The sequence below is a fragment of the Clinocottus analis genome, unplaced genomic scaffold, assembly GCF_023055335.1.
Source record: "Clinocottus analis isolate CAN_PGR_092001 unplaced genomic scaffold, fCliAna1.0.p SCAF_2, whole genome shotgun sequence".
Lineage (NCBI taxonomy): Eukaryota > Metazoa > Chordata > Actinopteri > Perciformes > Cottidae > Clinocottus > Clinocottus analis.
In genome coordinates, this window is record NW_027175931.1 from 614,837 (window position 1) to 631,408 (window position 16,572).

The window sequence follows — 16,572 nt, forward strand, 5'->3', positions numbered from 1 at the left end:
TGCAGTTGGACGTCGCTGCTGAAAGACTTCTCAGGGTTCTCCTGATGTTCAAGTAACGACATCAGGAGCTAACGCTAACCTGGCTAACTAACGCTAACGTGGCTAACCATAGCTAACGTGGCTAACTAGCGCTAACGTGGCTAACTAGCGCTAACGCCACTTGAGTCACACGGCGGCGTGACGGCAACAGAGCGACGGCTCTGTTGCCAAATAATGTTCAATAGAATCACAACTATGATTTCATGAGCGCAGAATAGTGAGAACCCCTCCAGAGTCTCTGTTCTCCTGCAGCACCTGAAGGCCACGCAGGGTTGTGTTGTTATTTAGTTGTGTGTTGTTGTTGTTGTTGTTGTGTGTTGTTTAGTTGTGTGTTGTTGTCGAGTAATCATAAATCAGATGTGTGTCCCTTCACCTCGTCCCTTTACATCAGAGTGACCTCTGACCTCTTTAAGGCCGAGCTGGACCTGAGCAAGAGGAGGAGGAGGATGGATCGCTAAGGAAACATACAAAAATAAAATAAAGTAAACTAAAGTAGCGCAGAGCGGTGGCGTCACGGCGGCGTCACGGTGGCGTCACGGCGGCGTCACGGCGGCGTCACGGCAGCGTCACGGGCAGCATCACGGCAGCGTCACGGCAGCGTCACGGCAGCGTCACGGCGGCATCACAGCGGCATGCGGTTCCCCTCCACGCTGATCTTTACGGCGTGGCCCGGCTTGGTGAGGCGCCGCAGGTCTGACAGGCGGCGCATCTGTTTGTCCACGCGGGTCACGCCCTTCTTCATGGGGCCGTGCTGCGGGACAGGAAGCAGGAAACAGGAAGTGGCGTTAGAGTGACAGACGGACATCAAGAGGAAGAGTGATGAAGATGAACTGTTCAACCCGACCTTTAAATGAAATGTTTAAAATAAATCTCGTTTGTTTTGCGATTCTGCTGAAATCACGGCGCTGCTAGGTCGTTAGCCTAGCGTAGCATCGATGCTACCAGACTCCATTAAGAAATTGGGCGATTTAGAATCCGCCCGCTCGTCTCGCTCGTCTTGTCTTTATTACGCGAGCAAATGTATTGTTTGTAAGTAAATGACCTGCAGAGCCAAAATCTTTGCTAAAAAAAACTGCTTTAAAAAGAAAAAAAGAAAAAAGGCTAAAAAACACTTTAAAAAAACTGCAAAAAAAAAAAAAGTCTTCTAAACAACAACAACAACCTGCGCTCTCAGATAAATAAAACGTTACCAGTTGAGTGGTGGGAGGAGTGGGAGGAGTGGGTGGAGTGGGTGGAGTGGGAGGAGTGGGTGGAGTGGGTGGAGTGGGAGGAGTGGGTGGAGTGGGAGGAGTGGGTGGAGTGGGTGGAGTGGGAGGAGTGGGTGGAGTGGGAGGAGTGGGAGGAGTGGGTGGAGTGGGTGGAGTGGGAGGAGTGGGTGGAGTGGGAGGAGTGGGAGGAGTGGGTGGAGTGGGAGGAGTGGGTGGAGTGGGAGGAGTGGGTGGAGTGGGAGGAGTGGGAGGAGTGGGAGGAGTGGGTGGAGTGGGAGGAGTGGGAGGAGTGGGAGGAGTGGGTGGAGTGGGTGGAGTGGGTGGAGTGGGAGGAGTGGGTGGAGTGGGAGGAGTGGGTGGAGTGGGTGGAGTGGGAGGAGTGGGTGGAGTGGGTGGAGTGGGAGGAGTGGGTGGAGTGGGTGGAGTGGGTGGAGTGGGAGGAGTGGGTGGAGTGGGCGGGGCATGCGCTGCAGAGTGAGGAGGAGTTTCTATTGGCGGCTCACTGGGCTTTTGATTTGGGATTTGCAGTCAGATAATTTACTCCCGAACAAGACGTCTACTGACGCAATAAAGACACAAATCTGCCTCCAGACACTGAAGAAGCGTCTCAGACGAGCTGCAGCCGTCGATCTGCTGCTATTGATCCGGTGAGTCTCACACATCCTGTTCACTTCTGATTCATAACGTGTCGATAAAGTTTCATCACTCGTCCTCCAGTTACATCACCTCGCTGTGTGTGTGTGTGTGTGTATATAAAATAAAACATATTTGTGGTCTAAAGGAATTGCAAACTGAATAAACTGTAGTTTAAAGTACTCTGTAGTAAATGTATGTGCATGATGAAGTACTAGCTGTGAGTACATACAGATGTAAAGTGGTAGTAAAGCAGTGAGTACGAGCAGCTTCTCCTCCAGCGTTCAGGATGTTTAGAAGGGTTTCCAGGTACTTGTACACAGTTTTACTGCAGCTGGTGTTTTGAGGTACTTCTACACAGTTTCACTGCAGCAGGTGTTTCGAGGTACTTCTACACAGTTTCACTGCAGCAGGTGTTTCGAGGTACTTCTACACAGTTTCACTGCAGCAGGTGTTTTGAGGTACTTCTACACAGTTTCACTGCAGCAGGCGTTTCGAGGTACTTCTACACAGTTTCACTGCAGCAGGCGTTTCGAGGTACTTCTACACAGTTTCACTGCAGCAGGTGTTTCGAGGTACTTCTACACAGTTTCACTGCAGCAGGTGTTTCGAGGTACTTCTACACAGTTTCACTGCAGCAGGTGTTTCGAGGTACTTCTACACAGTTTCACTGCAGCAGGTGTTTCGAGGTACTTCTACACAGTTTCACTGCAGCAGGTGGAGCAGAGCATCTTCACCGTGACGTCAGAGCCTTCAGTCACCTGTGAACTCTGTTCATAAAAACGCACCAGACTCCATTCATAAAAACAGTGATTTAAGGTCTCGGAGCTGCTGCACCTCCAGCAGGTCGTGTGTTAGTGTGTTGTTGTGCGTTTGTGTTGTTGTGAGACTTTGGTGGATCTGAACTAACCTCTAAAAGATGAAAGTCCCACAACAACACAGACTACCTGTCAGGTGGAGGAGCAGGAGACCAGCAGCAGAGACGTTAAATCACTGCTCTGGTGCGTGGAGGCTGGTGTGTGGTGACAGCTTCAGCTCCCCGGCAGGAGGGGAGCTTCGTTGAGTCAGGAGGCGTCACTCATCAGAGCGCAGGAGGGTGTTGGGTTACGTCCCACTGAACACAGGTGAGTCTCAGGTGAGTCACTTCTCTGTCAAAGACGGTTCCCCGCAGACAGACGCTCCACTCGGCCGTGTTTCCGTCCGGCGGAGCGTCTCCTGGGGGGAAGCGCCCTGCAGACGCCTCACAGCACCACACGCCATGCAGAAGCACTTACTGCCCCGCAGGCCGGCAGCGGGACTACAGGGGCATGTTGCTGCCCTCGATGCTGATCTTCACGGCGCCCTGAGGCCGGCTGGCCCTCCTGCGGTCGGCCATGCGGCGCTTGAGCTTCTCCAGCTGGCTGAGGCCTTTCTTACAGCCGCTCTACAGAGGACCAATCACAGCGCAGCTTTACCCCACTTCCTGTCTCACGGCCGCTCTACAGAGGACCAATCACAGCGCAGCTTTACCCCACTTCCTGTCTCACGGCCGCTCTACAGAGGACCAATCACAGCGCAGCTTTACCCCACTTCCTGTCTCACGGCCGCTCTACAGAGGACCAATCACAGCGCAGCTTTACCCCACTTCCTGTCTCACGGCCGCTCTACAGAGGACCAATCACAGCGCAGCTTTACCCCACTTCCTGTCTCACGGCAGAACCAGACTTCCAGGAGGAATCAGGATCTATTTAATGACCAGATTCTCTGCTTCTGCTTCTCCTCAGTGCAACGAGCAGCCTGCACAGCGGACACACTACTCTGTGGTACTACAGTAGTATTACAGAAAGTGTGTTTTTGTACACAGAAGATATAACAGGAAGTGGAAGGAACAAGAAAGAGAATCTGTTCTTCTCTTTAAAACATCAGGATTCATTAAACTAGTTTTTACTTTTTGGCCATTTAGACAAATAAATAAAATATAATAATATTACAATAAAAACAAATTAAAAAAAATATATATATATAAATATATATATATATATATATATATATATATATATATATATATAAAAATCAATTTTAAAAAATGAATATAAAAGTAAAAGACAAGTGGCCCCGTCACTCACCCTGTTGGACTCCATCTCGATGTTCCACTTGGGTCGCACCACGTAGTCCTTGTTGGAGGGCATCGGTACCCGGGCCCTGGCACAGAACCCGGGGTCTCCGGGTCTCAGCGCCCTGCGGAACCACTCGGTTAGAACATCTAGAACATTCAGTCACCAGAGGACCCGGACCCAAAACAAGAGGCTTACTTTTCCTCTCCGGTCAGCTGCTTCTCCAGATCTCTACGAGGAGTCTGACCACCAGAGCTGGAGAGAGAGAGAGAGAGAGAGAGAGAGAGAGACAGAGACAGAGACAGAGAGAGAGAGAGAGACACAGACAGAGAGAGAGAGAGAGAGAGAGAGAGAGAGAGAGAGAGAGAGAGAGAGAGACAGAGAGAGAGAGAGAGAGAGAGAGAGACAGAGACAGAGAGAGAGAGAGAGAGAGAGAGAGAGAGAGAGACAGAGACAGAGAGAGAGACAGAGACAGAGACAGAGAGAGAGAGAGAGAGAGAGAGAGAGAGAGAGAGAGAGAGAGACACAGACAGAGACAGAGAGAGAGAGAGAGAGAGAGAGAGAGAGACAGAGACAGAGAGAGAGAGAGAGACAGAGACAGAGAGAGAGAGAGAGAGACAGAGACAGAGACAGAGAGAGAGAGAGAGAGAGAGAGAGACACAGACAGAGAGAGAGAGAGAGAGAGAGAGAGACACAGACAGAGAGAGAGAGAGAGAGAGAGAGAGAGAGAGAGAGAGACACAGACAGAGAGAGAGAGAGAGAGAGAGAGAGAGAGAGAGAGAGAGAGACACAGACAGAGAGAGAGAGAGAGAGAGAGACACAGACAGAGAGAGAGAGAGAGAGAGAGAGAGAGAGAGAGAGAGAGAGAGAGAGAGAGAGAGAGAGAGAGAGAGAGAGACACACAGGTGAGTCACATGGTTCCTCAGTGGGCGGAGCCTCCATGCTGTTACTAGCATCCTCCAGCTCACAGCGTTAGTTCACTCTGTCACAGTACTAATACCACAGTGGAGAAGTACTCGAGCCCTGCATTCAAAATGTTAGTGTATTAGTATCTGAAGTACACTTACTCGTTAATACTAACTTATATGATTAACTGTAAAGGCTGCTTTATTGTTGTTGTTGTTGTTTACATGTGTTCATTCTGAACGAAGCCGCCACATAAACGCAGTACAGAAGTACAACATGTAGAGGATACAAAGTACACGCATCTCAAAATGTACTCCCTTCCTCTCGTTAACTCTCAGAACAGAAGCTCCGGCCGACCAATGAGCGTCGGACAGAAGGGGGCGGAGCCAGAACAGTAAAAGCCGTGGCCAATGAGAGCGTGGGACTGGACAGAAGGGGGCGGAGCCAGAACAGTAAAAGCCGTGGCCAATGAGAGCGTGGGACTGGACAGAAGGGGGCGGAGCCAGAACAGTTAAAGCCGTGCTTCACTCTGACAGCCATGCAGCTCTGAACCTGATTGGTGGAGAGAAGACGTCGGGTTCCTCCGCCCTCTCCACCGCCGGGGACTGACTGGGAGGGGGGTGGGGTGATGAAGAGGAGCGATGAAGAGGATAGAAAGGAGGAACACTGGAGGTGGAGTTTAGAAGAAGCAACAAGACATCGTGTGATAGCCGACTCCTGTGAACGGATCCTTGTGGGACTACAGGCGCTGAAGTCTTTAACCCTGAGCACTGACTACAGGCGCTGAGGTCTTTAACCCTGAGCGCTGACTACAGGCGCTGAGGTCTTTAACCCTGAGCACTGACTACAGGTGCTGAGGTCTTTAACCCTGAGCACTGACTACAGGTGCTGAGGTCGTTAACCCTGAGCACTGACTACAGGCGCTGAGGTCTTTAACCCTGAGCGCTGACTACAGGCGCTGAGGTCTTTAACCCTGAGCGCTGACTACAGGCGCTGAGGTCTTTAACCCTGAGCGCTGACTACAGGTGCTGAGGTCGTTAACCCTGAGCACTGACTACAGGCGCTGAGGTCTTTAACCCTGAGCGCTGACTACAGGCGCTGAGGTCTTTAACCCTGAGCGCTGACTACAGGCGTGCTGGTCTTTAACCCTGAGCGCTGACTACAGGCGTGCTGGTCTTTAACCCTGAGCGCTGACTACAGGCGTTGAGGTCTTTAACCCTGAGCGCTGACTACAGGCGTTGAGGTCTTTAACCCTGAGCGCTGACTACAGGTGCTGAGGTCTTTAACCCTGAGCACTGACTACAGGCGTGCTGGTCTTTAACCCTGAGCACTGACTACAGGCGTTGAGGTCGTTAACCCTGAGCGCTGACTACAGGCGTTGAGGTCGTTAACCCTGAGCGCTGACTACAGGCGTGCTGGTCTTTAACCCTGAGCGCTGACTACAGGCGCTGAGGTCGTTAACCCTGAGCACTGACTACAGGCGTTGACGTCGTTAACCCTGAGCACTGACTACAGGCGTTGAGGTCGTTAACCCTGAGCGCTGACTACAGGCGCTGAGGTCTTTAACCCTGAGCGCTGACTACAGGCGTGCTGGTCTTTAACCCTGAGCACTGACTACAGGCGCTGAGGTCTTTAACCCTGAGCGCTGACTACAGGCGCTGAGGTCTTTAACCCTGAGCACTGACTACAGGCGTTGAGGTCTTTAACCCTGAGCGCTGACTACAGGCGCTGAGGTCTTTAACCCTGAGCACTGACTACAGGCGTTGAGGTCGTTAACCCTGAGAACTGACTACAGGCGTTGAGGTCGTTAACCCTGAGCACTGACTACAGGCGCTGAGGTCTTTAACCCTGATCAGGGAGCGGCGGTATCGAACCCACGGAGCGGACGCTCCACTCGCGGTTCGAGGAGGACGATGGACACAAAACGGAGAACTTAACTTTCATATTGATCATCGTTTATGTTCTGCAGGATGAAACTGAAGAGGAAGGAACCCTTAAAGGTTCTGCACTTCTATTGCTCCAACTCTACTGGACGGAGTGGACGACTGACAGGAGACGTTTATGAAGAAGTTTATCAGGATGTGAAGTGTGTGAAGAAGTTTGTCAGGAGGTTTATCAGGATGTGAAGTGTGTGAAGAAGTTTGTCAGGAGGTTTATCAGGATGTGAAGTGTGTGAAGAAGTTTGTCAGGAGGTTTATCAGGATGTGAAGTGTGTGAAGAAGTTTGTCAGGAGGTTTATCAGGATGTGAAGTGTTTGAAGAAGTTTATCAGGATGTGAAGTGTTTGAAGAAGTTTGTCAGGAGGTTTATCAGGATGTGAAGTGTGTGAAGGAGTTTGTCAGGAGGTTTATCAGGATGTGGTACCTGAGCCGCTGCTTCTGGGGCATCTGCTGGTCGAGGTCTCTCTGCTGACGCTCCTCCCTCGTCATCCCCTTGTAGTTGGAGGTCAAGCCGAAGATGGGCCGCGACCACTCGTCTGAGGACGACATCATCATCATCATCATCATCATCACCACCACCACTATTAAACAAGCCAACCAGAGCGGGTCCTCACTGATGAGCTTGAGGGCCAGGTCCTTGTTGGACCGGGACTCCTTGGGGTGCTTGTACAGGAACATGACGGAGCGCCCGATGCCGCTGTGCTTCAGCGTCTCCTGACTGACGCTGGGCAGCTGGGGAGGAAGCACGCGGGTGAGACGAGCGCTCGGGTGAAGAACCAACGAAGAGCCGAGCAGCCGCTGGACTCACCTCGTGCAGGATCCTGAGCAGCTCCTCCCGGATCCTGAGGGCCGGCAGAGACTTGTCAGGAAGAGGGCTGATCCACTCTTTGATGGCCGACATCACGCCGCTGTCGATGAACGTCTCCTTCAGGTCCTGTCTGAGGGCAGAGAGCACCACGAGGTAGCGAGAGGTTTGGTTTTAGGTGCTCGCGCCCCGCTTTGTGGTCTGGTGGAGACCTGTCAATCACCTTGTAGCCCCGCCCTGGTACAGACATTTAAATATATGAAGTCCAGCGCTCAGAAACGTGGTCTTACTTCTTGAGGTGCGTGACGACGTGCGGCAGCAGCGTGAGCTTCTTCAGCGCCGGTTTCTTCTGGCTGTTCATGGTGCGGTCCTCCTGTCAAAGCAAAACACCGTCAGCGCTGCGGGAGCGGAGCCGCCGAGCGGAGGCTTTTATTGTGGCGGGGTGTGGGGGGGTCGCACCTCCGCGGCCTCGTTCATCTTGCTGATCATGGCGCTGACCACGTCGTCGGCGTCGCTGATGAAGGTGCCGCCGTCGCGGTGCCGGCGCTTCCTGCCGTTCATGGCTTTCCTCCGGGCCAGCATGACGTCAAAGTCAGACATGTAGCTGGTGCTGAGACAGAGATTCACACGTTCACATGCTGACGCTCACACAGTCACCACCAGGAGGCTCACACGTTCACACAGTCACCAGGAGGCTCACACGTTCACACAGTCACCAGGAGGCTCACACGTTCACACAGTCACCAGGAGGCTCACACGTTCACACAGTCACCACCAGGAGGCTCACACGTTCACACAGTCACCAGGAGGCTCACACGTTCACACGTTCACCACCAGGAGGCTCACACGTTCACACAGTCACCAGGAGGCTCACACGTTCACACAGTCACCAGGAGGCTCACACGTTCACACGTTCACCACCAGGAGGCTCACACGTTCACACAGTCACCAGGAGGCTCACACGTTCACACAGTCACCAGGAGGCTCACACGTTCACCACCAGGAGGCTCACACATTCACACGTTCACCTCCAGGAGGCTCACACGTTCACACGTTCACCTCCAGGAGGCTCACACGTTCACACGTTCACCTCCAGGAGGCTCACACGTTCACACGTTCACCTCCAGGAGGCTCACACGTTCACACGTTCACCTCCAGGAGGCTCACACATTCACACGTTCACCAGGAGGCTCACACGTTCACCAGGAGGCTCTGGGCTGCAGACTCACTCCTGGCCGCTGCGGTCGACGCCCTCATCAGAGTCAGACTCCTGCTGCTGCTCCTTCACCTCCTTCTTGTCCACGTCCAGGTCCTCCTGGTTGAAGCCCTGCAGGAGGACGAAGAACACCACTCGTCTTCATCAGGACGCCAGAGACTGGAGGTCCTTAAGAGACTAGAGGTCCTTAAGAGACTAGAGGTCCTTAAGAGACTGGAGGTCCTTAAGAGACTAGAGGTCCTTAAGAGACTGGAGGTCCTTAAGAGACTAGAGGTCCTTAAGGGACTGGAGGTCCTTAAGGGACTGGAGGTCCTGAAGGGACTGGAGGTCCTGAAGAGACTAGAGGTCCTTAAGAGACTGGAGGTCCTGAAGAGACTGGAGGTCCTGAAGAGACTGGAGGTCCTGAAGAGACTGGAGGTCCTGAAGAGACTAGAGGTCCTGAAGAGACTAGAGGTCCTGAAGAGACTGGAGGTCCTGAAGAGACTAGAGGTCCTGAAGAGACTAGAGGTCCTGAAGAGACTGGAGGTCCTTAAGAGACTGGAGGTCCTTAAGAGACTAGAGGTCCTTAAGAGACTAGAGGTCCTTAAGAGACTGGAGGTCCTTAAGAGGGAACTCACCGTGAACTCCTCTTCTCCTTCGTCACCAGACTCTCCAAAAATGTCTGCGATCATCTTCCTGAGGACGGAGAGGTCAAAGGTCACGCAGGCAATAAAACTTAAACCAGGGGGAAGCGTTAAGAACAATAGAACCTAAACAACAATAGAACCTAAACAACAATAGAACCTAAACAACAATAGAACCTAAACAATAGAACCTAAACAACAATAGAACCTAAACAATAGAACCTAAACAACAATAGAACCTAAACAATAGAACCTAAACAACAATAGAACCTAAACAATAGAACCTAAACAACAACAGAACAACAGAGCCTGAGCAGCGTGGCTGTTGGAGCCCACCAGAGAGCAGACTCACTCTTCCTCGTCTCCGTCCTCTTCCTCGCTGTCGGAGCCGAACAGCGTCTTCTCGTCCTTGTCCCCGGCGGCGGCGCTCTTCGTCCTCTCGTCCTCTTCCTCGCTGCCGCTGTCAGAGCCCAGCTCTCTCAGTTTGGCCGCCAGCGTCTTGTCCGGGCCGAGCGGCGCGTCGCTGTCAGAGTTCTCCTCGTCCGACACGGCGCGACTCCTCTTCGTCGCTGATGACACGGGACGAGGAAGAGGAGGGAGGAAGAGGAGGGAAGAAGAGGAGGGAGGAAGAGGAGGGAGGACAACAAGATGACTTCATTTAATGAATACAAACTATCAGAGGAGAAGTTATCCGTCAGGGAAGTGCCTTCATCTCACCGGGTTTCTCCTCATCGTCATCCTCACTGTCTGACAGGATGGCCTTCTTCCTCTTCACTACACACACACACACACACACACACACACACACACACACACACATTAGTGAACTAACAATAACAGGTACACACAGTGAGCTGGTCTGAGTTCGGTCACCTGGCTTCTCGTCTTCCTCGTCGCTCTCATCTTTCTTCTTCTTCTCCTCCGTCTGCTCTCCATCACTTCCTGCTGCAGCCTTCCTCCTCGTCCCTGCCTCCTCTTCCTCCTCACTGTCAGACTGCATCACAGCCTTCCACTTCCCTCCTCCTCCTCCTCCCTCTTCCTCCCTCTGTTTCCCCTCCTCCTCCTCGTCAGAGTCTATCTGCGCCGTGCGTCTGTCCGGCGTCTCCGTGTCAGAGTCACTGTCGTTGGACCGCTGAGACGCGGCGGCGGGTTTGAGGTCCTCGTTGTCCGAGTCGCTGCCGGCTTTAAGCCCCGCCCCCTCCTCCATGTCCGAGCTGCTGCCGCGGCGTTTGGGAGACGACCTCCCATCCTCCTCTTCCTCGTGGTGCCGCGCTGCGTGTTTGCCAGGCGCCTCTTCTTCCTCTTCCTCCTCGTCTTCGTCCGAGCCGCTCACTCTGCGTTTGACCGGAGTGTCCTCCTCCTCCTCGTCACTGTGGCGACGAGCCTCGCCTTCCTCGTCGCTCTTGTCGTCCTCCTCGCTGCCGGCTCCTCCTCCTCCTCCTCCTCCCGGCGCCTCATGGTCGGAGCCCTCGGCCTCCGGGGAGCGCCGGGCGTCTCCGTCCTGACTGCCCTCGTCCTGCGAGGAAAACCAGACTCTTTAGAGGTTCATACACGACTTTAAACCAGACTCACACGACTTTAAACTGAATTCACACGACTTTAAAATGTCGAGACCTTTCCATGTTTGCCATGGCTGTAAGAACCCTGTAAAGTACAAACGGTTTAAGTCACAGGTTCCAACCCCTTCAGAAAAAAAGTGTCACTGCAGGTTGAAGACTTCTTCAGTTCCTCAGTAGCACACACACACACACACACACACACACACACACACACACACACACACACACCTCAGATCTGTGTCCGGCGCTCCTGGCCTCCTCGCTGTCTGACGCAGGGTGCTCGTCCTGAACCGGAGTGCCGCCGCCGTCGTCTGCAGAACAACAACAACAACAACAACGACATCGTTACAGAGAAGAGCTGAAGGCCAGCGGGGAACCGGTCTGACTGGTTCTTGTTCCTCTGGGGCCGGACTGAGGTCTTTGTTTTACGTTATGGGCTGAGAACCCGGAGGCGCCAGCAGGACCTGCAGAGCCCCGACCCTGGAGCAGAACCGGGTCTCCAACAGGGACCAACCGGGCTCCATGCGGAAGTTAACAGCTTCTGTCCTGGGGAACCGGCGTGAAGCTAAAACTAGACGCGTTTCCTATGTGTTGTGGTCGGAAGCGGGGTGTTCACACCGGACATCCGGGAGGAGCAGTATTTTAAACACAGAAACTCCGGATGTTCTACGCCGGACTCCATGAGAGAAATGTGCGTTTTAAGGTTCACAAGTAAACACCGCACGTTTGTATACATGTTTAAAAAGAGAACACAACATAGTGTGTATTGTTAACATGTGTCTTTCAATTCGGAATGCATTAAACACCTAAAAGATATCAGGTTGTACACAACATTATGTTGTTAGCATGTAGCTCGTTAGCTCGTTGAGAAACAAAGCACGAGTTGTGTTTTTTACCTGAGTGGCTTCCGGAAGTGAAGTCTTCTTCTTCTGCGTCCATCGGGCAGACGGCCGGAAGCTTCAGCTCTCTGTGTACTTTATCCTTTAATGCCAAGGCGGGAAAAATCACCCAAATCAGAGAAACGATGCGTTTAGAGAGAGAACAGCTCGCGAGCCGCTAAAGCCAAGAGATCCAAAATGGCGTAACCTCCGTCATATACGCATGCGCAAGTGAAGTTAAAAAAACTTTATTGACCACGAACATTACAATTTACAACAAAAAAGTGACACATTTATGGAAGCCCATTTCCGATACAAAAAAAATAAAATTAGGACCAAAACAAATACATAATAATTAGGACACAAAATGCAAATATATATTATATAATAATTACCAAAATAAAAAATAGGACAAATAAAAAAAATGATGACACAAAACTTAATATATATGACTAATAAAAAATCATAATAATAATAATTTGACAAAAGAATGCATACATATTGGGTCAAAACCACAACAGTCTGAATCAGCTCCTTTGACATAGGTTACCCTCTATTTGACATATAAATGGATTGTGAGTACATTGAAGACATGGCTTTACAACAGATGAAATACTTCAAATGCTGCTCATTCACACAGGATGGAACTAAACAAACGCACCCTGGAAAGGATTTTAAGCAAGAAGCAGCTCTGGCGTAGAAAGAATAAAACCAATGTGGCTGAGGGCCAACATCATTGAACAGCAACTAGAAACATCTGGTCAGTGTCATGGTTACAGATGGATGCACCAAAAGTGTTGTTTACATGGAATTGTGACTGACAGAGAAACAGCTAGAATGTTGCTTAAGTTATTGGATGGTGAAGGTGTTGATCCGAGGTCAAGAAGCTGACTGCGAAGACGTGTTTATCAAATTATGTCTGGCACATTGATGGCTACGACAAGCTTAATCCATTTGGAATTCAGTGGATGCATTGATGGGTTTTCAGAAAGATGACATGGCTTGAAGCTTGCAAAACAAACAATGATCCAAAGATCATCGCTGGCTACTTCATGGATGCTGTGATCAATGCAGACTCAGACTTAATTTAGGAACAGAAAATGGAAAAATAGCTTAAATGCAGAGACTTTTGCATTTTCCAGAGAACCAAGCTGAGACAGACGGTGTGACCTTTGGTTCAAGCACTGGGAACCATTGAAGTGAGCGATGGTGGTTGACCTTACCAAGTGAGTGTGTCCAGTTTTGGATGAACATATTTGACAAACTGAGAGAAGACGGCTTCTTCTCGGGCAACTTCTTGGACAAGTCCTTGATCCAGTTGTGTTTTCTTCAAACGATACAGGTGATTGACACATACTGCATACATACAGGTGATTGCACAATACTATTACCAATACTGGTAATATTAATGAAAGTCATTACCTATGTAGCCTTCTGTGCAGATGAATGTGTAATAAATGGCATGACACAATGATGAAAAAGACTCTTTTTATTTTGGGTATTTTTTACATTTATAAATACAAATATTTATATATTTGTGTTTTGTGTATCACAAAAAACACAATCACCTCAACTTGTTCAAGTTTTTGTTTTGTTCAATAAAGTTTTTACAATAAATAAAACCGCGCTGACGCCTACCGGTGACGTCACTCAGTATGTTTTGCTTTGTAATTTACTTTCTGTATGTTTTATAATATTTTTAATAAATATTTTTAATGTTGTATTTTTTTTTTTACTACAAACACAAACTTGTTCCATCGTGTTATCGAGTTTTTGTTCAATAAATATATAAAGACGCTCTGACGGCTTCCGGTGACGTCGTCAACGCGCGACACAGAGACACACGCGTGTTTACGGACCAGGACCCGCTAGAACATGGGGGAGTCCAGCCGGCTGTGCTCCGTGTGGCTCGGCTCGGAGACCGGCATCCTGAAGGGGGTCAGCCTGGCCCGGAAGCAGGCCTTCAACTTCTGCAACACGAGCCACTTGAGCCGCGACCAGGAGGTGCGCGCGCTGTGCTGGGGGGACGCGCACGAGAGCGAGCTGCTGGTGGGCTGCGTGGACGGGACCGTGAAGACCTTCAGCACCGAGAAGGGGGTCTTCACGGAGACCCGCTCCTGCGGGGACCCCGCGGACGGCTGCTTCGCGGGGCTGGCAGCGCTGGACGGCGGCGCGCTGGTCACGTGCACGGAGCGCGGGACGCTGCGCGTGTGGCGCGAGGACAGCGGCGCGCACGTCACGGAGCTGAGCGCGGGCCCCGACGCGGCCCGGATGCGGCAGAGTCCGGTTCACCGGAACAAAGTGGCCACCGGCGGCAAGGAGACCGGGCTGAAGGTCTGGGACCTGCAGCGGCCCGCGAGCCCCGTGTTCACCGCCAAGAACCTGCGCGACGACTGGCTGGACCTACGGAGGCCGCATTGGGTCAGAGACATGGCGTTCCTGCCGGACTCCGACAAAGTGGTCACGTGCACGGGATACCACCAGGTGCGTGTTTAGTCGCGTGTGACGTCATTATATATACACAAAAACACACAATAAATACATAATGAATACACACATTGTATCTTTATTGTATTTCATATTGTCAATATAAAGCATACTTGATTCAACATAATCAGAGTTCCTAACAGAAGACCCTGAACGCACCACCATTCTAGTTTCCTGCATGGTTGTAACCCCGCCCCCCCCTCTTCCCCCAGGTGCACGTGTTTGACCCCGCCTCCCCCCAGCGCCGGCCAGTGATGGAGGTGGAGTTCGGCGAGTACCCGCTCACGGCGCTGGCCCTGCCGGCCGGCGGCGGCACGGTGGTGGTGGGCAACACGCAGGGCCAGGTGGCGGTGCTGGACCTGCGCGGCGGCAAGGCGGCGGTGCGTGGCGTGCTGAAGGGTTTGTCGGGCGGCGTGCGCGCGCTGCAGTGCCACGCCACCCGGCCCGCCGTGGCGTCCTGCGGCCTGGACCGCTTCCTGAGGATCCACAGCCTGGAGGGCCGAGAGCTGCAGCACAAGGTCTACCTCAAGTCCAGGCTCAACTGCATCCTGCTGGCCACCAGGGACCTGGAGGCCACGGGGGAGGAGGGGGAGGGGGAGGCCGGGGTGAAGGAGGAAGACGAGGAGGAAGACGAAGTGTGGGAGAGCATGGAGCGCGTGGAGGAGAAGACCAAGAGGAAAACAACAACAGAGGAGGGGGAGGAGCTGCAGAAGAAGAGGAAGAAGGTGAAGGACTGAGGGGCGTTTAAGGACTGGTCAGAGTGTGGGACATTTCAGACAGAAACACGTGACCGATCAGAGCTTGAGGAGAACAATCCGCTCTACAGACGTGTTCAGGGTCTTCATTACAACACAAGTCTGAAGTTGTTTTCGATGTAAAATAAATTTTTAACGCAAAGTCTGCTTTTGTATTTTAATTTAGGTGAAGATTAGCCGAAATATAAACTGGATTAAATGTTGTCGTTGGTTTGTTCTCTGCTTCATCACCAAGACACACACATGCATAAACACACACACACATATACACACACATACATGTTTTTTTCTTCAAAGAGTGACGTCTCTGTGCCCAGAATGAGGCGCGAAAGAATCACCAAACTGTATTTAATTCAGTCCACAGCCCGCCTGTCAATCAGATTCAGGAGTCTCACGGCGGGCAAACCCTCACCTGGGCTTCTGAAATCGTGCGAGAGGTAACTTTGTCGCACCTGTCAAAAGTGCCGCAGTGTAAGTTCAGAAAGTAAAGAAAGTATGGTTTATTATTTCACAGTCCATTTGACGCCCCTGGTACTCTGGATTGGATGGACATAGTCTGAATGTTTTGCCTTTTTTTTTCTTCTTTTTGGGGTCTTTTTTTTGTTTTTGTTTTGTCATCCTGCGCCCTGGTACTCTAACTCTCGGACCCCTGGTACTCTAGCTCTCGGACCCCTGGTACTCTAGCTCTCGGACCCCTGGTACTCTAGCTCTCGGACCCCTGGTACTCTAGCTCTCGGACCCCTGGTACTCTAACTCTCGGACCCCTGGTACTCTAGCTCTCGGACCCCTGGTACTCTAGCTCTCGGACCCCTGGTACTCTAACTCTCGGACCCCTGGTACTCTAGCTCTCGGACCCCTGGTACTCTAGCTCTCGGACCCCTGGTACTCTAACTCTCGGACCCCTGGTACTCTAGCTCTCGGACCCCTGGTACTCTAGCTCTCGGACCCCTGGTACTCTAGCTCTCGGACCCCTGGTACTCTAACTCTCGGACCCCTGGTACTCTAGCTCTCGGACCCCTGGTACTCTAGCTCTCGGACCCCTGGTACTCTAGCTCTCGGACCCCTGGTACTCTAGCTCTCGGACCCCTGGTACTCTAACTCTCGGACCCCTGGTACTCTAGCTCTCGGACCCCTGGTACTCTAGCTCTCGGACCCCTGGTACTCTAGCTCTCGGACCCCTGGTACTCTAGCTCTCGGACCCCTGGTACTCTAGAGAGCTGGACATGGAATTGCAGGTCTGGATGCGAGTCCTGGTCCTCAGGGACTTCCAGATCACTCTAAGGGACCCAGCTAAAGCCTCTCAAGTATGAGTGCAGGTCTTGGTCCTCTAGGGGGGTCCACATCAGACAATGACGCTGCTGCCGTTAAATGAGTTCCAAACAGTTCACAGCGAGACGTTTGTGTTATTTTAAACAGCTGTCTAAGCAGATT

General features: G+C 51.8%; 2 protein-coding genes across 4 annotated transcripts in view; one reads left to right on the top strand and one right to left on the bottom strand.

Moving 5' to 3' along the window:
- Positions 1–12,096, bottom strand: part of LOC137790544 (protein IWS1 homolog) — a 12,435-nt gene extending 339 nt beyond the window's left edge. The window contains exons 1-16 of one of the 3 annotated variants that reach the window (XM_068584881.1): positions 11,918–12,096; positions 11,250–11,332; positions 10,336–10,978; positions 10,180–10,236; positions 9,815–10,031; positions 9,457–9,514; positions 8,853–8,950; positions 8,083–8,233; positions 7,914–7,996; positions 7,627–7,756; positions 7,433–7,550; positions 7,243–7,354; positions 5,432–5,545; positions 4,172–4,228; positions 3,986–4,097; positions 1–790 (exon numbers count right to left, since the gene is read on the bottom strand). The exon at positions 1–790 is cut by the window's left edge and continues 339 nt beyond it. In XM_068584881.1, the coding sequence (XP_068440982.1) occupies positions 662–790; positions 3,986–4,097; positions 4,172–4,228; positions 5,432–5,545; positions 7,243–7,354; positions 7,433–7,550; positions 7,627–7,756; positions 7,914–7,996; positions 8,083–8,233; positions 8,853–8,950; positions 9,457–9,514; positions 9,815–10,031; positions 10,180–10,236; positions 10,336–10,978; positions 11,250–11,332; positions 11,918–11,960 (2,205 nt within the window). In that variant the 5' untranslated portion in view covers positions 11,961–12,096 and the 3' untranslated portion in view covers positions 1–661. Of the gene's footprint in view, positions 791–1,571; positions 3,304–3,985; positions 4,098–4,171; positions 4,229–5,431; positions 5,546–7,242; positions 7,355–7,432; positions 7,551–7,626; positions 7,757–7,913; positions 7,997–8,082; positions 8,234–8,852; positions 8,951–9,456; positions 9,515–9,814; positions 10,032–10,179; positions 10,237–10,335; positions 10,979–11,249; positions 11,333–11,917 lie in introns of those variants that run through there. The other 2 variants (XM_068584882.1, XM_068584883.1) reach the window with 2 other exon arrangements.
- A 1,643-nt stretch (positions 12,097–13,739) lies between these two features.
- On the top strand, positions 13,740–15,317 carry wdr74 (WD repeat domain 74). The gene is made up of 2 exons (XM_068584891.1): positions 13,740–14,383; positions 14,599–15,317. The coding sequence occupies exons 1-2, from the start codon at positions 13,775–13,777 to the stop codon at positions 15,121–15,123; spliced, it is 1,134 nt and encodes a 377-aa protein (XP_068440992.1). The 5' UTR covers positions 13,740–13,774; the 3' UTR covers positions 15,124–15,317.
- The last annotated feature ends 1,255 nt before the right edge of the window (positions 15,318–16,572 follow it).

Coding starts and splice junctions, on each gene's coding strand:
- wdr74 (XM_068584891.1), top strand. CDS start 13,775: ATGGGGGAGTCCAGCCGGCTGTGCTCCGTGTGGCTCGGCTCGGAGACC. Junction 14,384..14,598: donor CGTGCACGGGATACCACCAG/GTGCGTGTTTAG, acceptor CTCTTCCCCCAG/GTGCACGTGTTTGACCCCGC.